The sequence below is a fragment of the Mus caroli genome, chromosome X (genome assembly GCF_900094665.2).
Source record: "Mus caroli chromosome X, CAROLI_EIJ_v1.1, whole genome shotgun sequence".
In the NCBI taxonomy this organism is placed as follows: Eukaryota; Metazoa; Chordata; class Mammalia; order Rodentia; family Muridae; genus Mus; species Mus caroli.
In genome coordinates this window covers 69,493,248-69,514,855 of record NC_034589.1, presented here as the reverse complement: position 1 = coordinate 69,514,855, position 21,608 = coordinate 69,493,248, and the positions used below count along the sequence as shown (strand labels likewise).

The window sequence follows — 21,608 nt, the reverse complement described above, 5'->3', positions numbered from 1 at the left end:
CAGCTAAATTCCTGAAGACAATTTAGCTAATTGCAAAATCATACTTCACACATTCAACTAATCTTCATCCAAAAACATATGTATATACAATGCTAATAGAAAAAAAGAACAAAGATTGCCTAGCATAATAATCTTTATAGACTCAAAGCATCTGGTAGGGTTACTATCTTTCTGTGTTTCTCTTAAAATCAGGCCTTGATTCTGACAGAAAACAATGACAAGTATTCTGTAAAAAACCTTCTGTTCAATGATGGGATGGGGACAATTCTTTTTTTGTTTTGTTTTTTTCCATATTTTTTATTGGGTATTTATTTCAATTACATTTCCAATGCTATCCCAAAAGTCCCCCACACGTTCCCCCACCCACTCCCCTACCCACCCACTCCCACTTTTTGGCCCTGGCGTTCCCCTGTACTGGGGCATATAAAGTTTGTGTGTCCAATGGGCCTCTCTTTCCAGTGATGGCCAACTAGGCCATCTTCTGATACATATGCAGCTAGAGTCAAGAGCTCCCGGGTACTGGTTAGTTCATATTGTTGTTCCACCTATAGGGTTGCAGATCTCTTTAGCTCCTTGGGTACTTTCTCCAGCTCCTCCATTGGGGGCCCTGTGATCCATCCAATAGCTGACTGTGAGCATCCACTTCTGTGTTTGCTAGGCCCCGGCATAGTCTCACAAGAGACAGCTATATCAGGGTCCTTTCAGCAAAATCTTGCTAGTGTATGCAATGGTGTCAGCGTTTGGAAGCTGATTATGGGATGGATCCCCGGATATGGCAGTTTCTAGATGGTGATAGGGACAATTCTTAAATACCAACTACAAAATAATTTACAGGAAAAAAATTCTGCAATATAAAGCTTTGAGAAAACAGTAGAAACCTTTAAGTGTTCACAAACTTTGTTCCTAATTCTCTATTTAGACTTATTTTAATTGTATGAGTGGTTTTCCAACATATATGTATGTGTACCACATGTGTCCCTGGTGCCTGCAGTGGCCATAAAGGGCATTATATCACCTGAAACTGGAGTTAAAATCACTTGTGAGCTGCTATGTAGATGCTGTGAACTGAACCCAGGTCCTCTGAAGAACATCAAGTGCTCTTAGCCGCTGAGACATCTCTACAAACCCTTGTTCCTAATTATTGATTAAGAACTGAGGGACGTTAGAGAAACTGGAGAGCATCCATAACCCCTCATTTGCATGGCTGAGACTGAGTAAGCAGAGGGCAGAGTTGAGAGAACCATGTAATTATATACCTTGGTGGCTGTGTTTCCTGATGGTCAGATGCTATTATCAAGTGATTTTATCCTCTCTTCTATTAATGAATGTCTTCAGGTTGAATATGTGAGTCTTCTTTTTGAGACAATTGTGTCTATAGGAGTACATTGGAAATATAACCTTAGGAGTATATAAGGAAATATAACCTTAGGTTGTGGGCAAGTGCTTATTTTATTATGGGGTATCCACAGAGAAAACTACTCAGACGTGGGTTTAAGCCAATAGAAAGTCTTTATTAGTCAGTCAGCAATTACACTGGGTGTTCGGGATCCCAGCGCAGCCCCCAAGCCTTTCTCAGGTTGAGCCTTTAAACACAAAAAACAAATCCTGGGTTAACATAATTCAGTTAAGAAAAATTGTTAGCCAGAAGAACTACAGAAGCAAAAAAAGTTAAGATTAGAACATTTAGAGACTTTCCCAGAACTATGGACTTTGATGGATTTTAGGTCTTTGTTTTTGTTTTGGCAGGTGGTGCTATCTAAGTGCTGAGTTTTACAGCCTAAATGGTATTTCCATCATGTAACCGGTTGTGCTAAGGTCTGGGGGGCTTTTACAGTTTGGGTGGCTACATTAATGTAGCAGGGTGATGCTTTTGATTTACTTACTTTTTACAATAAAATAATTCTTGTATAATATTGTTTTAAAAGAAGATAAGTTTGCCAGCCAGTGGTGGTGCAGGACTTTAATCCCAGCACTCAGGAGGCAAAGGCAAGCAGATCTCTGAGTTCAAGGACAAGCTATTCTACAGAGCAAGTTCCAAGATACCCAGTACTACAGGGAGAAAGCTCTGTGTGTGTGTGTGTGTGTGTGTGTGTGTGTGTGTGTGTGTGTGTTTCAAGCTGGGCCAAGCGATACACTCATGTAATCCAGCAGCTAACAGGGTGAGGTAGGAGGATGGTTTCAGGAGTAGATAAACATCCTCAGAGCTACTTAGATTTTTCCTGTTATATCAGGAACAGATGATACCCACACTTTGTGGGCTTTTAAAAAGGATCATGAGGGAAAATACCTTAAAGAACTAACACACCATGATGTACCTTATGAATATCCTAGTTGTTTTATAAATATCCACTAAGACACCTTACAAAAATAACAAATCCAAAGCTAGTTAGATGTCTCAGTGAGTTAAAAAAAAAAAAAACTGCCACCAAGCCAGAGAACCTTAGGAACCATTTGGCTGAATAAGAAACAAGACTCATGCCAGTCGTCCTCTGCACTCTGTAGATCTGCTGTAGCACATACAATAAATATATACACTTTTTTAAAAAGTCATGTAATATACAGAATGAACAGATCATACTTATATATATTTAGGAACACAGACATACACACACACACGTGTGTGTGTGTGTGTGCATATACATGTATGTATGTAACAACAATAATGAAATATGAGACCATAAATTTTAAAAAGAACAAGGAGAAGTATATGAAAAGGTTTGGATGGAGGAAAGGAAAGACAGAAATGATGTAATTGTATTATCTCAAATTTAGAAATAAAAATAAAAATAATAAATCCTATGAGGCTAGAGAGATGGCTTATTGGTTAAGAGTATTTGCACTTCCAGGGAACCCAAGTTTGTTTTCTATCATCCATGTCAGGCAGACCACAACTCTCTGTAACTCCAGCTACAGGCAGTCAGATCCTCTAGCATCTACAAACACCTGTACCTATGTGTATACTCCATACATGTATTCATATACATAATTAAAAATAATTTGCAAATAAGTATTTTAAAATGAAAAATCCAATATCTCACCCTGATAACTATCAGCAATGTTCTATCACTTGCTAAATATATTAAATCCTTGCTGCTCCCCTTCAAGATACCTTCAGAATTATCAAGGTAATTCTGGCACAAGAGCAATAACAGTTGGTATTGTTATGTGCCCACTTTTATTTCAGCCTGCAGTCATTTTGATTTTTATCCCTAATGCAGCTAAATGTGTCTCAGTTATTCTTTAAGAACATCCTTATATTTCTGGGACAATATTATTTGGCTCCTTGTGCTTTCTCTGCCCTAACCCTGGAACCTGTCAATTCTCTAGTAAACACAAAACCCGATCCTCTACAGCTTGGAGTCCCTCTTTTGTATCTTCAAATGTGAAGCCTCCCCATTACTGCACTGATTCCTATATAGTGTGATTCCCCTTCACTCTAACTCAGATAGAAGTTCCTTACATTCTGTGACTCTGCCTGTTATAGCCAAAATGGCCCCCACACAGTGCTTCTCAACGTTCCTAATGATGCAACCTTTAATACAGTTCGTCATGCTGTAGTAAGCCCCCACCCATGAATTTTCATATTGCTACTCCACAACTGTAATTTTGCTACTATTATACATCATAATGTAAATATCTGACATGCAGGATATCTGATATGTGATCCCAAAAGGGTTGCAACCTACAGGTCAAGAACCACTAGTCTAGACAGTGGTGATAGACCTCAGCTCATTGTGACATTGTAACCCATCCTAAACTCTTCTTTCAGTCACACAAAATATTTAGAGAAAATATCCTTACCCTTTTCACATTTGTGTCCCTTTTCCATTAATATACTTAACTATGGAGCCAATCTTTAAAATCCATAAGAGCATGACTGACAAATCAAATTCCATCCTAGCCCTGATCCTAAGACACTTGGCACGAGTGCAATCAAAAAAGCTGCTGTGCATAGGCGGTCTCTGCTTTCCCACCCACTGGCCACTACCTATCATACTTGCCCACTTAATTCTGTTCCTCTATTGGTGTAGTAGGTAGGGCCCATGTGTTGTCCAGCCCATGCTGATTTAGAGGCAACTGCTAGTCTTCAGTTAGTTCCAATTGTGGAACTCAGAAGAAAGGCCATGGTGTGATCATTCTATTTTGTGAGACAAAGTCAATCACACATGTCTCACCTCCAGATCTGCCCTTCTACTTAGTGGAACAATGCCAAGAGCTCATCAATAGTTCACCTGTCAAACAGCTTCAAAAGCAAATATTTGGGGGGGAAGGATTGTGGGAGGGGGTGACCAGGAAGGGGGCAGTGAGTGAGATATAAAGTGAATAAGTAAAAATTAATAAAATTAAATTTAACAAAAGCAAATATTCAACTCTTTTTATATCATCTTCGTTGTCACAAAAAGTTCTGGAAAACTGCAGGGCTTAGATAACATTTTAAATGCCAGTTTTATTGCAACCTAATCCATATACAACAAAAGTCATTCATCTGAAGTGTTCCTTGCACATTCACAAATGTATGAGTATCGCCATAGCCAATTTCAGAATATTCTCATTGCCCCTCAAAGAACTTTGTATTCATTAACTATCACTCTCTCCTCACCCCTCTCACCTCCAGGGAATCACCAGTTAACTTTCTGTTTTATGAGACAGGATCTTGCTATGAAGCCTAAGCCAGCCTGGAACTCATTAACATCTTGCTTCAACTTTGAGTGCATGCTCTACCACAGACTGGCCCAACTGGCTTTCTTCCAAATTCTGTTTTTCATATCTGAAACCAAGACACTCATTAAAAACCTGAACAAAATGAAAAAAAATAAGCTAGTCAGATATATTTATAATCCTAGCACTGGAGAGGCTGAGGATGGCTGTAAATTCAAGGCCATCTTGGATTACATAATAAGTTCCAAACTAGACAGGGCTGTCAAAGTCAGGGGCAGGTAAATAAAGTGAGAAGCTGATAACCAGGAATTGTAGCTCAGTGATGGTGTGAATGCTTACATGTGTAAGACCCTGGGTTCTATCCCCAGCACCACAAAAAAAGGCTATTGGTACTATAGTCCTAAAATAAGATTTCTGTACTATAATTTCTGGTACATTAATAACTTCTATAATTCACCAATTATGGTGACAAGTGACGTCCATGAAAATATTGGCAGGGGAATCCTGATATTGTCTCAGACAAGCTCAGCCATCAGTAAATGCAGAGTTTCCCTGTGTTGAGTATACGACTAAATTAAATCGATACGGCTTCTGTCTCCCTCTAGTGGTAGAAAGGAAAAAAACACTAGAAAAGGTCAGTGGTATTAATGTGAGTTAAAACAGGGTAATATGATTTAGGATGAAGAGATCAGATGAAAGAACTTTTGTTTACACTTATATGGATGACAAAAAGAAGTCAACTGTACAAATTAGGGAACATAACTTTCTCAGCAAAGGAGACAAGAAACAGAAGTGCTAAGTGGGTCTGAGGAAAGGAATAGAAGGCCAGTGGAGAATTGGCCGAGCTTTTAGAGAAGTTGACATGACATTAGATCAACACAAGGCTGAAGATGGAGTTTAGGTCTCAAGCAACAGAAAATCAGTGGAGAGCACTAAGCAAAGTGGAAACAAGATTTACCAGATCACACTGGTTGCCAGTAAGCAATGGATAAAAAAGAGCCTGCAATTTCAATACGAAACTGCACCTAACAGTCAAGGCAAGATGAAGGGACCCAGGACATTTCACACTGAGCCTGGATAGATCAGAATTGAACATCGAACAGCTTCTCTCACAACTCTAACTTCCACTGTACCTAGTCCTCCCAATGGTAGATAGATTGTCCAGGTACCCAGGCATGAAACCAAAAGCCCAGCAATCCCTCGCTCTTCCATATCCATAATGTTGACTGCAGCTCCATACTTAAGACCCTCATGCTGCTCTGACCTTCTCTGCAAATCAGCTCTTTCCATCACTGTCACTAGATACTGAACAAAATGCTTCCATGTTTCCAAATACCCACCTGTATACAACACTGGTGTACTTATAAAAAGGAAACACAAGATGGTCATGTGACAAAAGTGGCAGAGGCAGAGATGCAGGTACAACTAGAGAAAACTAAGAATTTCTGGGACCTGCCACACACTGGAGAGGGGCACTGGAATGGGTTATCCCTTATGAGGAACCCACTTCTCAGATTACTGCCATCCTGAACAGGGAGAGGAAATCTCTGTTGCCTAAGCTCCCTAACATGTGGTACTTTGTTGCTGCAACCACAGGAAATTCAAGCCCCAAATTAGTTAACTTGGCCCCTTTCACCAATCTCTTGTGTCAATAATGAGCTTTCCTCAGCCATAGGCAGAAGAAACCTCAGAGCTGTGTGTAACAGCTACTTCCTATGTAATGCAGGGGGATTAAAGAGATAGAAATAGCAAAGAAAACCTTTGTTACCCCTACATCCAACAAGGGAGGACAGAGTGCATGCTTGAAGGTCTTACTTCTTTATTTCACATTTTATACATAATTTAATCCTCGGGCCTTTTTATACCATCCTACAGAGAATGTTCATGTAATAAAATGTTCAAGATGCTAGCCATGCAGGCCTGTGTCATCGGATATGTTGCATCTTATTTCATCACAGCCTTTGGTGGTGACAGATGATAGTGCCGTGACACTGGAGAGGCACTCCAATGAAGCAGTCACTGTGAGGACCAAGCTGTTGTCAGGTAAAGAGGGCTGAGGATGCTTCCAAAGTGCTTGTTCATCTCTCCAGACTCCCACCTTGAAAGGGGAAACACTAAAAGGTAGGCCTCACCTTGCCTGAGGGTGTCACACACAGGGCTGCAATTGTTCCTATTTAGATATCATTCATTCCTACTTACAATTTGCCTTATCGTTTATTACTTCAGTAGGTGAAGTACTCTGGACTGTCTTACTGGCTCTCTGGTTTTCTCTTGGGCATGGGCCAACAGGAAGAGAGCATACATAAGAAGCAGTAACAGGTCTTCTGGAAAGGGCATGCTTCTAGCTCTATGGATCTAAAAGTTGTCTGCCAGAGACAACATAAAATTTGTGCAAAAGCAAGTAGACTAATTCCTGAGGGGAATGGAACAACCACTTTTTCCAGTTCTAGCTTAAGTAATTCTGGAAAAGAAAACAGCATGTCTCATGTCAAAAAGATGGTAGAATCTCAAATCTTTGATGTATGGTTAATCATACACCATACTGCAGGGTAAGTTGGTGGCAAGGGCTCCCACCTTTTAGAAGGGTACTAGGTCCCAACCATTACCTGGTGCCACCTTCAGATTTGTCTTGACCAGTCCATGAAGCCCATGTTTTCAAGCTTCCAGATGATCCTACTGTATAACTGGGTCACACCTGCTTTCTGAGACCCTTTCAGGATAAAGTACTGGTCAGAAATGCACCTATGCATCTCTGTTTATCCAAGAAGCATGAAGCTCATGCAGCCACTGCAGGCAGCCCAACAGCTCTCCTACTACAGGTAACCTGCCTTTCCCAATCATTCCCACTGACCCTACTAACAGCATCAAGCACTGACAAGGCTCTGACTGCCTCCAAACTCTAAAGACTACTGCTCATCACCCTAGAGACCAGGTCTCTCTAGCAGAATTACAAGGCTTTAAAGTCCCTGCCTTTGAGCTGCATTTACTCAGGTTCCGATGATGTCCATACTCTGTGTTATGTAAACCCAAACCCTCAGAATGTGAGAACATGACTATTTGGGGAAAGGATCTTGGTAGGTAGAATGAGTTAAGGGTCTTGAACTGGAGATCCTCCTTAATCTAACCAAACAGACCCCACATGCACAACATGGTTTCCTTATGAGACAGAAGAGAGGAAGAAACCACAAGGCCCTAGAACCAGAGACTGGAGTGATGGGTCTACAAGCCAAGCAACACCAAGGACTGCCACAAACCACTGAAAGTTAAGAGAATGCCTGGAATTGATTCTCAGAGCCTCCAGAAAAAACTTAACATATGGCTTCCAAACAGGAAAGAGTGATTTGTTGTTGTTGTTTTGTTGTTATTCTTGCTCTTCCAAGTTTAGGAAAATTTTTAAAGCAGCTATAGGAAAGTCATATATACCACAAAACTGGACTCAAGCTAAACCAATAGTATTCCTAAAGGAAAATTATAGATTAGGTATTTAAATGAAAAGAACTTGTTTGTTCCTTTAACATTTTCCCAAAGATCTTTCTGATAGATACCTGGGAATTAGGAAATGGAAAACGTACTCCGCATCCCCTGAAAATTCCAAGGAAGCCCCCAGCTCAGGATTACTTTTTAAATCCTTTTTTATAATCTGAATTCTACTTAGCCTTCTCACTCTTAATGGGAAAGAAACCATGTGAATAAAAGCCCCCAGGATGGATTCACAGATACCACTCAGAACCATGAAAGCTTACAGGAGGGCAGGAAGGATTTCAGACCTAAGGAATGAGCAAGGCATATTTATTGCTTTCTCAACTACAACTTCCTTTCCTTTACTAGAACTGCAAGTCTAATACCAATGGCGGTAAGGTCCCACAAAATGTCTAGAACCTTGCAAAACAAGTGAAGTGTTCCCTTTTCTGTGATCATTCAGTCACTGCTAAATGGTTCCCTAGGACATTTTGGCTGGTGAAGAACATGTGAGTATGATGAACTATGGCCACCACCATTCACAGAAGGTAACAATGTGCTTGGCAAAAACAAGAGCACACTGGGGCTAGAAAAAGAAAAGCATATATGTGAAATACCTTTCTGTTGACAAAGCAGTCATAATTCCAAAGCCAAAAAACTAGGAGTAAAGAATGGGTAAGTAGGAGTATAAAACAGCTTCTAGGCCCCAAAACAGTAACACAGTCAACGTGGAACAAGGGGTGCACTTTCTGTGATAGTCAAAACCAACCTGACTGATAATCAAAATGCTCTCCAAAGCCCAAGAACAAATGGCAATGTCCCAACAGAAAAATGGGTAGGAATTATGAAAATCCAAGTTACATCAGAGGAATTAAAAAGGGCCCACATGCCCCAGAAAAAGACACTTAAGCAAATTCTTTAGTAAAGAACAGTATATCTTAGAGATGGCAAAAATCCAAAGGTCTGCCCACCTCCTCCAGGGCAAGGATCCAATGTCACATCTAAGCATCTGTCCTAAAGGTGCACACAGATCAGTGTACAAGTACTTTCACTACGCCATTAATTACAGTAACAAAAGGACAGAATACTTTCCACATGTCTACCAGAGGTAACACATGTTATAGACCCAAGTGCCACATGCCTTGGAGGAGAGCCTGCAGTTCACCGGCAAGAAAGGCACCAGTTGGAGAGAAGAAAAGCTGCACCCAGACCTGCTTGGAGAAGGGATGCTCCCTGAGAGCCCCTGGCCTCCATTCTAGACTCCCTAGGAATATGGGAGAAGAGGGAAGAAGCCACCAGAGGCAAAGTGGATCAGGCACACAGAAAAAAAGCCCTGAATGGGGCTGTCTACCCTAATGGGGGACCAAAGGGCTAAAGCAAGCCCTTAACTGTGGACTATGCAGGTGAAACAGGAAAGCACAAGTCACACAGATTAGGACATAGGACTGCAGGTGGCCTTGCATCTGCTGCTCCTACTCTATGCACTCCATGACATGTATCTGTAGAGTGTCCATATCAGGAGCCTGATACTGGCACTTGGGACAACAGAAGTCAGGAGGTTCTTCAGGGGGGCTCCTCCGCTGGTTGGACAAGGCCAAATGAAAGGAGTGGTGAGCTGAGAAAAAAGAACACAGGAGTGTGATGAACTATGTAAGTACTTCATGCACAGCCTAGGTATGCCTCAAACGGCAAGGGGGGCTAACAAGGTGCTGAGACTTACTGATACCACCATATTTGACTACATTGCTGGGAGCCACCCCACCAGCACATTTTTCCTTTGACCTCAGAGTGGTGTGGGCTACTGATGGGAGAGGTCAGCAAGAACTCCCCAAAGCAGAGCAGCAGAGAAACCAACACATGCTTCCCCTCCCTAATCATCTCTTCCCATCATCTACCACTTGTTCACTCACCTGGAGCAGGGAGTAAAGGAGGCTGGGAAGTCTCTACATGCCGCTTCCTCATATCCTCAATCCTTTTGAAAACAGAAAGCATTCAATCAGCGCTTGTAGGGTTTTTTTATGAATAAATACATTCATTTAGATATAATTCATGTACTATACGATTCCCCAATTTAAACCGTATTGTTAGAGGGTTTTACTCTATTCAGCATGTCCAATCATCAGCTTAATTTTAGAATATTTTATCATTCCCCAAAGGAAACTTTGTACTTATTAGGAATTATTCCCTGGGCTCCCCTATATTAGTTTCCTCAGAACCTTGTTACAAACTACCACATACTTAGTAACTTAAAATAACAAAAACGTGCATGATACAGATGACTAGGTGCCCTAAATAAACGTGTCAGAGGACTGGGCAGAATTACCATGCCCTCGCCCTAGCTGCCGGTGGTTTACAGAGTGCTTGGCATTTCTTGGCTGGTAGCTGAATCTCAGAGTCTGCCTTGGCTTTCTTGTGGCAGCCTTCTATTATCTTAATTTGGTGCTTCTGTAAGTACCACAGTTAACTAATTAACCTAATGTGACCTTATATTAACTAGTTACATATATAAAGATACTAAACCAAATAAAGTCATATTTTGAGTTTTTAGATAGATACATTTGCAGCAATCACTTAGGTTGTAAAAGCAAGCAAGCCAAAAAGTAGTTCTTCCAAGGTTTTTACTTCAGTTCCTATCTCAAGTTCCTATCCTGACTTCCCTCCATGATTAACTACAACGCTAAACTGAAATAAACCCTTTCCTTCCCAAGTTGCTTTTGGTCATGGTGTCTATCACAGCAATAGCAACCAAGCTAAGACAGACAGTGGTATTCGATTCTTGCAGAATTGCTGAGACAGATCCAACCTGACCATGTTGTTTTGTGGAAGACTGGAGAAGGACTTTGGAACTTTGGGCTGGAAGTGCCATCAAGTGGTCAGAGCTTAACGGGTTGTTCTGTGGGAGCCAAGGAAGATAAGAATGCTGACACCAATGCAAATGAAGTTTCAGAGGGAAGCAAAGATTCTATCGGCGTCATTTGTGTGGTATTTTGAATTAAGAATCTGCAGTTCTACTAGCCAGCTGAGGTTGAAGAATCAGGTGTGATGAACAAGAGATCAGCAGAACTAAAAGTAAAACCTTTGCTTTACGAGGGAGGACAACTAATGCTGGTTAACTGAAGCTGAGAAATTAGCTGTGATTAAGAAGACAACAGTATAACTGAGGTGAAATCTTTTAAAGTGTAGAGAGTATCTCCTCAGGATCAGCACACAGGAGAGGGGACCAAGTAATATGAAGGGATCATGGAAAGCAGCTAAAGAAAGGGCTTGGCACTATTTCAGAGGTCAGAAGAAGGTGCACCCTCAGCTGCAGTGGAAACCCTAGCATATTGGATGCCAGTAACATGGGACAACCACCATGGAGAGCAGAAGCTATGGCAACTTTGTAAGGCATTTTTTCAATTAATAATTGCTGTGGGATGGCCCAACCTATGGTAGGTGGTACCACCCCTGGGCAGGTGGGTCTGGGTTGTATAAGCAAGCAAGCAAGCTGGGCAAGCCAAAAAGCAGCCACTCCCCTTTTGACTATGCTTCACTTTCTGCCTCCAGGTGCCTGCCCTGACTCTGTCATGGATTATAAATTATAAACTGAAATAAGCCCTTTCCTCCCCAGTTGCTATAAGTCCTGGTCTTTATCACAGCAACAGAAACCAAACTAAAAACACTATGAAAGCTATGAAACCTCCGGCCTTAGATACATCTCAATACATGCATTTCTGTTAAGTTTCTAGCTGGACCAATGGGAAAGGTCTTTGTTGGAAGGACAGAACACAAGGGAGCAGTAGGAGGCACAGAGAACTTAACACCAATGCTAAGAGCCATCAATCTCCTGAAGTTACTACTGGTTGCTGCCTAGTATACACCTTTTCTGTCTATGGCTGTGCTCCTGGCTGCACTCTTACAGGCCCACCTGGCTGACTCATGGCAGCCAACTTTCAGCTTGTTGAAATCGCGCTGCAGCTGCTCCAGCTGCTCCTGCAAATACTCCTTCTTCTCCACCAGCTTCTCCCGGGCACGCCTCTCAGCTTGGAAGTCAGCCTTGTAGATATCCGCCTGGCAAATAGAACAGAGGTGAACACCCACCATCCATCAGCTTCCCATCAAGCATTCTATGCCATGCCCAAAGGAACAGAGCCCTGTCCTAAGACCCTATTACATAGTACATCAGAAACAGATATGAAAGCCTATGATCCCAAGAGCACCAAGAAGTCAAGGAAGAATGCAAAGGGCTCAAGAATAGAGAAGCCACTACAAAATGATGTAAAAAGGTACACAGAACCCCACTGCCTGGATGGGCAGGTCATTCATGTGGTAGGCAGGCTGGAACAGAGCCCTCACCTGGGCCTTCAAGACTGGCACAGTCTCCATCACAATCTTGTGTTGCTCAGCCTCCTCTTTCAGCTTATCAATCAATTCCTGTTTGGCTACCAGGGCCTCCTCAGCTTGCTGGAGCTGTTGCCTCAGATCTTCCAGCTGCATGCCCTAGAGAAGGACAAAGGGTGCTGGCAGAGTCTTTTGGCCCACAGTGGGGCCAAGCTACCTCCCTGGCTGGTCATTGTTTTGAGACTAAGTAGGAAAAGCTGGAACAAAGTCAGTCCTTTGGATGTTGGAGCCAATGACAATGTGTGCAGGGAGAATACTGCATCCTGTGGTAGCCCTACAGTACAGATGAAATGCTGAGGTCCTTAGGATGCACAAAGATCTTAGGACTGATAGGAACTCAGAGGATATATAAGGTACTGCCTCGTACTCTGCATCATTCCCCCTTCAGAGAATTCCTAGCTAGCCAGCCGTCCTCTTGACTCTTTAAGGACAAGAGCCACCCTCCCTCCTGAGGCTTTCCACTCCACAGCAAGCAAGTACTATGCACTATCTACCCATAGACTGGAGGCCCAACATACACCAGGCAAAGCTGCATCCTATGTGTCCTTCTACTCTGCCACTTGGTCAAACACATCTTATACACATGCACACATGCTCTCAGCCAAGAATTCCTTCCAAAAGATTAAACAGCCATTTTTTAAAAGATTTTCTTAATTTACGTACTTACGTGTGTGTGTGTGTGTGTGTGTGTGTGTGTGTGTATACACATGTACACCATATGTGTGTGGGTACCCACATAAGTCAGAGAAGTCAGAGATGCTATCATATCTGCCAAAGCTGGAGTTGCAGGTAGCTGTTAGCCACCCAATGTGAGTACTGAAAACAAAACTTAGGTCCCAGCCAGGTGGTGGTGGCGCACGCCTTTAATCCTAGCACTTGGGAGGCAGAGGCAGGTGGATCTCTGAGTTTGAGGCCAGCCTGGTCTACAGAGTGAGTTCCAGGACAGCCAGGGCTACACAGAGAAACCCNNTCTCNAAAAACCAAAAAAAAAAAAAAAGCAAGTGGTCTTAGTCACTGAAAAATCTTTCCTGTTCCTTAAGCAGCATTTTTATAACCAATTCTTTGTCATGTGATCTAGTATCATGCTTAATCCTTAAAAAAATCCCCTATGGGTACATTATGCTTGGCAATGTCCTTCTTAAAATGTAACCACTAACTTTGAGTAACTGCATAATCTGTGTTAGCTTTCAAGTGTTTTTTTTTCAATTGACTTCCATTATTATTTAAATTTTAGACAAATAAGAAAACATAGGTTTTTATTTTTAAAATAATATGAGTTAACTCATTTCATGAGGGATTTTTAGGTGCATAGAGGTCTTCATGTTTTGATTGTTTGAGCTCTCCCTTAATGTATTCGCTAGAAATAATAGTGTTCAAGTATTTTTAATCTGTTTGTACCACACTATAGTCTTTCAAAAGTTGTTCATACTCTTTCTGAATTAAGGCCATATATTTAGGTGCTAGAGAAGCTCATCTTTACACAGAAGGAAAAAAATCCATAGTCATAACTGCAGATGATGTTTATATGGAAATGTAGTAATCATTATTGCATGGAAATATCCAGTTCTTAGCCTAAAATTTTAAATGTACATTTAGGGAGAGATCAAGTTTTAATGACTATTTTACCCCAAATAACTGCCTATTTCGCTATAATAAAATACATAAAATATAAAATTTTAGCCGGGGGGGGGGGGAGGGTATAAGGGGACTTTGGGGATAGCCTTGGAAATGTAAATGAAGAAAATACCTAATAAAAAATTTTAAAAAAATTTTAGCCAGGCAGTGGTGTCCCACACCTTTAATCCTAGCACTTGGGAGGCAGAGGCAGGCAGATTTCTGAGTTCAAGGCCAACCTGGTCTATAGAGTGAGTTCCAGGACAGCCAGGGCTACACAGAGAAACCCTGTCTCGAAACCCCCCCCCCCAAAAAATATATATATATAATTTTGTTTAAACTCTGCAACTTTGAGAATTACTTCTTGCAGTTTTATACACATACATATACAAACACACATCATGGGGTTTGATTTTGCTCCTCTGCCATTTCTTCTAGTTCTATTTATTTTATTAATTGAAAAACAGATAAATTCCCATTTTTGTGAATCCCTCTTTGGATAATTCATCTTGAGTAACTGCACTGTTCTAGAGTTCTTTATGGTAAACAATTTTTAAAATTTTTAGTGAGAGGCAGAAATGCCTTTAGAAATCATTTTCTCTAGTCTGTTAGTATCAGTTGGCTTCCTATTACTCTCTGGAGTTGTTTATTCGATAGTGGAGTATTTTTGTTTTGGGGGGTTGGTTTTTTGTTGGTTTGGTTTGGTTTGGGGGGTTTTGGGTTTTGTCTTTGAGACTACGTAAAGCTGGCTATCCTAGAACTCACTCTGTAGACCAGGCTGAACTCACCAAGATTTGCCTGCCTCTGACTCCAGAGTGCTAGGATTAAAGACATGCATTACCATGCCCAACACCAATATGTGGGCTTTTGGCAACCTTGTTAGTTTCTTTATATGAGTAATAGGTTGTAAAGAATTATTGAAAATCGATTCTATTTATGAGAAAGAGAACAGCTAATAAACTTTATTGTGAAAAAAATGTGACCACTAGAATGCTGGTCATGGTAGCACAACACCTGTAATCTCAGGAGGCAAAAGGATCAGGAGTTCAAGGCTAGTCTCAGACACCTAAGGGTTCAAGGCTGGCCTGGGCTCTACTGAAAAAGAATAGGCTAGGGAGGTAGTTCAGTCAGTAAAGTACTTGTGAGGACCTGAATTCAAGCCCCAAAATCTATGTAAGAAAAAGAGCTGGTCATGTATAGCTCCTAAGGAGTAACACCAATGATGTCCTCTGACTTCCACATATGTTTGTGAGTAGACACACATACAAAGTAATCACTAGACCTAATGAGGATAAACTCAAAAAGAGATCACAGTCACCTCAGAAATGTTTCTGGGGGAGGTAAAGAGAAGCTGGAAGGATGGCTCAGCAGTTAAGAACACTTGTTCTTGGAGAGGACCCAAATTCAGTCACAGGCAGCTCACAACCATTCATAACTCCAGTTCCAGCAGATCCATCACTCTTTTCTATCTTCCAGTGTATCAAGCACACACATAGTACACATACATATATGTAGGCTAAAACTTTTTACATATATATAAATAAATATAAAAATGTTTTTAGAAAAAAAAGAAATGTTGTAGACTTCCCAACTCTGAGCATGAAGGAATGGCCATGCAGAACATCTATCTCTGCCACAGACCATATCTGAAGTTCCTAGACCCAGATACCCTAGAGATGCCCTGTGGCTATGTCCCATTTCTTTGTGGTCATACAAAAACTGTCATAGTTACAGCTCCACTGAAGGTGTCAGGTAACTTGAGAGTCCCTTCCAAAAGTTAGATATGCTATTTCTCAAAGGTCACACTGCTCCCCTTCAGGTATACTGGGGAAGAAGGGAAAAACCTCTCCCTGGACAACCCAGGGAAGACGTAGTTACTAGCTTATGTTTTGCACTCACCTTGCTGCTCTTAATGTGGCTGTCGTAGTCTTGGAAGAGCTGGTGATAGGCTGCCTGCAACTGAGCCAGCTTCCGCCTGTGCAAAAAGGAGCTGTCACTGGAGAAACTGCTTTGTCCCAGTAGAGCCACAACTTGCCTAAGACAACGTTACCTTCTTTCTTCTTGTCCCATAAGAGACCTGAAATTTGGGCTTCCTGGATTACATCTGGGCTCCTGAGGCTATCAACTATAAGGCAAGCTTTGTTGACTACAAGGATTCACTGCAAATAATTTGGCTGCTACATAGTTCATGTTTTCCTTAAAGCCAACATCTTGGAAAGTTTCTAACAAGGGCTAGGGTACAACTCAGGAATAGAACTGTTGCCTAGTGTGTTTGAGGCCCTACCCTCCATCTCTAGCACCAAAAAGAAAATAAATGTAGAGTCAGAGAGATTGTTCTAAATTAAAGAAAACTCAAAAGGATGCTGAACCAGATACCAATAGCAGGTTGAGAGCCTGGACAGGCATTGTGAGCCCAGATAAGGAGTGTTTAGGACCAGCTTGAAGGCACCATGGCTCTTTGCTTTCCTAACACCAAGAGGATATTTTAACTGTGATGAAAAGAACCTATGTAGGACATGTAGTAAACATGAATATGGGTAGAAAATATTCCTGTTTACATAAAATAGTTGACCCTGTCATTAGCAAGGCAAAAGGAGAAAAATCAGCCCTTTTATACACAATCAGTCCCTATCAGGACTCCCTAAAAGGCAGAAAGCACCATGGGTGCTCTGAAATCTCTTGGTACCAACCCTCCCAGACACTTACTTCTCCTCTGAAGCAGCCTGTCGCTCCATTCGCAAGGCAGCCTCCACACTCTGGTTCTGCATGCGCAGCTGGTCCACCTGGACACTGTGCTGCTGCTGTAGCACCTCCCGCTCACTCTCCAACTGTCTGACCTGCTCACTAATTGCTCGAATCCTGACATGCAACGAAAAAAGAACACCCTGAGAAGGCTGTGAGCTCATTAGCACTGGACTCAAGGACAGGCAGGAACTACTGTGCAACTTACAGTTTAGCTCTAGTCCCAGGCACCCTCACTAGAGGCTCAGGTTCCATACCTAGGTTGTACAGCCTCATGGGACAAGATATAGCATCAATAGTCTCAGCAGAGAATTCATCTTTCCCTCTATACCCTCACTGTAAAAGCTCATGGTGTCTTACCTCTATCACCCATACCCCCCATATCTTCTGATCCTGGCCTACAGTACCCCACAGTTTCCCTTAAACTCTAGTTCCGGTATTAACCTCAACACCCTGGTACCTCCCTGTGTGCTCATTACAAAGACAATGATGGACATTTCCATGGATCTTTGAGGAAACCACTGACAGCAGATCATCCCAATTTTGCCAAGGCAGATCTGGACTACTGGGCCTGCTCCCCTTTGGCTTTTTCTCACACTGCCCTCCCCCCACCAACCCACCACCAGTGCTCTCTGAGCCCAAGTCAAACTCTCCTCCCTCCCACAGGACAGGAGCCCCAACCCACTGCTCCACAAACACAACAACTACCTATTGCACTGAGAAGGCCAGGGTTACCCTGTTAGCTTCACTAACTATATGGAGGACAGCAACAAGGCAGTATGAGAGGCACAACAGTGCCCATGCTTGTAACTAAATGATCCCATGTGGCAACCTAACCCCATTGGCAAAAGAGAGTGAGTGACAGTTCCAAGACCATTAGTTGACAAAGTCAGGCAAACTCACTTTTCTGCCAGAATTCAGAAATACTGGTACATGCCTGGCAGAGAATACCAACGTGAACAACTCCCAACAGAAACATGGAATTCATAGTCTTTAATGAGAAGTAGTTCATGAGGGCTCTGTGCTACTCACAGGGTTGCTGTGGAATGTATCCAGTCTTGTTCACCTAGGACTTTCTGCCTTGGTAGAATCCCACTGCATATCAGTCTGGATAGTGAGCTCTTGAGTGTGGTCTCAGGGGCCCTGCAGTGCTTCCTAAAGAATAAGCTAGATCCCAGTATGATGTTTTGAGTGAAAATGGCCCCCATAGGATTCTAGAGAGTGGAATTATTTAAAAGGATTAGGATAAGTGGCCTTGTTAAGAGTAGGTGTGGCCTTGTTAAAAGAAGTGGATCACTGGGGATGGACTTTGAGGTTTCAGATGCTCAAGCCAGACTCACTGGTTTACTCTCTCTTCCCTGCTGCCTGCCAATCCCAATGAAGAACTCTCAGATACCTGTCCAGCATCATGTCTGTCTGCTTACCATCATGCTTGCTACCATGACAATAACGGACTGAACCTCTGAATGTAAGCCAGATATAATAAAATGTTTTCCTTATAAAAGTTGTCATTGTCATGCTATCTTTCCACAGCAACGGAAACCCTAACTAAGCACCCAGTAAAGAGTCAGAGAGATTCTCTCCAGCAACAGCTAGAACTAAATTCCTGAATACCAGACCAGGCTTCTCCCAAGGCAGCCCTGAGGGCTCCTGGGGAATGTAAGAAACCTGTCAGTCCTTCCTTTCAGAGAGAGGAAGTCCTACATTTGTCTCATTACAAACCCTGGAAGGGGCCTCCTGGGTTAGCTTCCTCTCCCGACTCACCTTCCATCTAAAGTTTGCCGTTCCTTGGTGGCAGCCTCCAAACGACTCTGGCTCTCCTGGAGTTCTCCGAGCAATGATGTCACCTGAGCTTTCACAGAGGCCTTGTCCTCAGCCATCTGCTACAAGAAAAAAGGTCATTCCCTATCAGTACTGCTTTCTCCCAAGCTTCCCACTTTTGGCACTTCTAAGACCTGAGGCAGCCTTCAAGCAGCTGATATATGGAGGGCTTCTCCTGCCTCTCAAGACCTATAAACCTTGGTACTTTGAAGCCTCATTAGCCCAATGGCTATTTGCCTTCCTCCAGTCACCAACCTTGACTCTCAAGTGGTAGTGAACCTTTCTCAGTCTCTTTGAGACTCTGTAAAAGGAGGCTAGACTCAAAGACAGCAACAAAAATTAACACCTAGTCCACATATACAACAGGTGAGAAGTTTCAGAATAAGAGAGGAGACTGGAATTTTTTAAATACTGAGAGCTGAACCATCAAGAAGGCTCATCAGATAAAAGGTACTCACTACCAAGGCTGATGACCAGAGTTTGAGCTTCAAAACCCATATGATGGAAGAAAAGAAACCATCACAAGCTGTCCTGAGTACAAACCATGCTCAGCTCAGACAAACTTTAAGGTTAACCAAACTTTAGCATGCCTTCTTTTAAAGATTTATTTATTTTATGTATATGCAGCTATCCTCAAACATACCAGAAGAGGGCATCGGATCCCATTACAGATGGTTGTGAGTCACCATATTGTTGCTGGGAATTGAACTCGGGACCTCTGGAAGAACAGTCAGTGCTCTGAACCTCTGAGTCATCTCTCTAGCTCTAGCATGCCTTCTAACAGCTTAAGATCACATTTGTGTAATGTACCAAGCCCCTTCCTAGTTTCTACTTGCAAATGCTCAAAGCTGTTAAGGGAACTGACACTTGACATAGGCCTAACCTTTGCCATGATTCCTTCCTCTATCACCTCAAAGCTCATGTATTTCTTTTGACCCTAACCCTGTCTCAAAAACCTGAGTGCTACTTCTTTTAAATGGAATTATCAAAAAGAACCCAGACTCCCGGTCTTCAAGTACAAAAACCTACATTTGATTTGTATAAGCTTGTAAACACACTGGTCTTATCATATTGACACTAATACCCTTTGGCATTCACTTGAGCTCCAAATCTTTCATTTCCTCCTATCTGTATCTCTGTCTTTATCTTATTTTTTGAAGTCCTGGAAACTAAACTCTAGGCCTCACACATGCAAAGCATACACTCTATTAGTGAGCCACACTCTGGCCCCTATTCTCATTTTGAAATTCCCAGTCATTGAGTAGAGACATTGCTCAGTAGTTAAGAGTACTTGCTACTCTTTATAAGACCAGAGAGTTTAGTTCCTTCCACCACAACTGTCTATAGTTACCAAGAATTCCAGTTTGAGAAGATCTGAGACTCTCTTCTGGCCTTCAAGGACACTTATACACAGACACAGACACCAAAACACATAGGTAAAAATAAATCTTAAAAAAAAGGTAAGCCAGGCGGTGGTGGCGCACGCCTTTAATCCCAGCACTCGGGAGGCAGAGGCAGGCGGATTTGAGTTTGAGGCCAGCCTGGTCTACAGAGTGAGTTCCAGGACAGCCAGAGTTACACAGAGAAACCCTGTCTCGAGAAAAAAAAAAAAAAAAAAAAAGGTAAAATACACAATCACCTCTGCAGATCACCAGAGCTCAGTTAGCTCTTTCTCTCTCATTGTCATCAGTTTCTGAACAAAATCTATTCTCATAGCTCTAATAACTGTCTACCTTTATGTTTCTTTTTTTTTTCCTTAAAGAAGTACTTCTAATCTCTGTCAAAAGGGAGGTTAGGAAAGGTACCCCCTCCCTTGCAAACACTGAAATACAGATCTGAGAAACCAGGATCGACACACACAAAAAGTGCATTTTACAAAATATCAACTAAAATATATTTTACATGGATTATACTTCCATTGAAATTCTACCAGCTGCATTTTCATGTTCGAAAAAATATTTCCACATCTAAAGAGATTCCAAAAGCATTTAACATCTGGGCAGCAGCCCCCTGCCTCCTAGGAGGGCCTTATCTCCTCTCCTGTGGGTGAGGCTGGGCTCCTTGATAGCACTCTAGAACAAGCAGGCTCCAAAGGGTCCATCTCCACTCTTGATAACTCGTTCCTTATGCCTTGTCTTTCACACTGATGACCTCCTCCAAAGAGCTTATTCCATGTGAAGTCTTCCCTTTGGGTTTGGGATAGGGCTTCCAAAACAACAACAAATTAACCTGTGAAGCCTTCAGGCCTACCCAGCCCAATTACCCATCAGGAACAGTTTGTCTTCTACGGATCAGGGCCTGGACCTGGGGTTGCCGGGTCTTTGCTTTCAGGGTTCACTTCCACCTCCCAATGCAGCCTCTGTCAGACTATCCTCACCCCAGTGCCGTGTCCCCAGACTGCTGGACCCGTGTCTCCCCTCTCTAGGGAGGACCCAGTGCCATCTTCCACAGTGTATGCCCCCCCCTCCCCGGAACATGCCTGGGTGGCAAGTGGCCAGTGCTGGGCCCCAGGCACACCACACTTCCCTGCACTGCACCCTCCCTGAGCCCATGCTCCTCTTTGGTACAAACAAGGTACAACTGACCAGGCTTCAGTCCCTCAGCCCAGGCCAGCAGGGGACTGAGCCTTCTGATCAATCACTGGTGGGGAGCATGAGGCTAGAACAATCTCTGGGCAACAGGAACGAACTGAAAATGCAGGACCTAGCCCCTAGAGGAAGTGGCTGCAGCTCAGGTCTGTGGACTGATACAGTTGATTCTCACTGGGATGTAAATTAGTGCAATCTACGAAAGACTAGGGTAAGGGGTGGCAGGGCAAGAGGAGCCACAACTCTCCTTTGGTTTGATTTCAGGTGGGTGTGGCTTGAAGAGTAACGTGTGAAGTTCTGCAAGAGGTTTTCCCAGGACCTCCAAGAATAAGGCAAGAGGAAAAA

General features: G+C 42.5%; 1 protein-coding gene across 11 annotated transcripts in view; it reads right to left on the bottom strand.

Annotated features, from left to right (window-relative positions):
• Positions 1-4,427: 4,427 nt before the first annotated feature.
• Ikbkg (inhibitor of nuclear factor kappa B kinase regulatory subunit gamma) overlaps positions 4,428-21,608 on the bottom strand; it is a 66,177-nt gene continuing 48,996 nt past the window's right edge. For 9 of the 11 annotated variants that reach the window (XM_029473060.1, XM_029473055.1, XM_029473057.1 and 6 more), the window contains 7 exons: positions 18,619-18,737; positions 16,819-16,971; positions 16,012-16,087; positions 12,454-12,597; positions 12,026-12,168; positions 10,029-10,090; positions 4,428-9,733 (listed from right to left, as the gene is read on the bottom strand). In XM_029473060.1, coding sequence (XP_029328920.1) covers positions 9,591-9,733; positions 10,029-10,090; positions 12,026-12,168; positions 12,454-12,597; positions 16,012-16,087; positions 16,819-16,971; positions 18,619-18,737 — 840 coding nt within the window. In that variant the 3' untranslated portion in view covers positions 4,428-9,590. The remainder of the gene's footprint in view (positions 9,734-10,028; positions 10,091-12,025; positions 12,169-12,453; positions 12,598-16,011; positions 16,088-16,818; positions 16,972-18,618; positions 18,738-21,608) is intronic. The other 2 variants (XM_029473058.1, XM_029473063.1) reach the window with 1 other exon arrangement.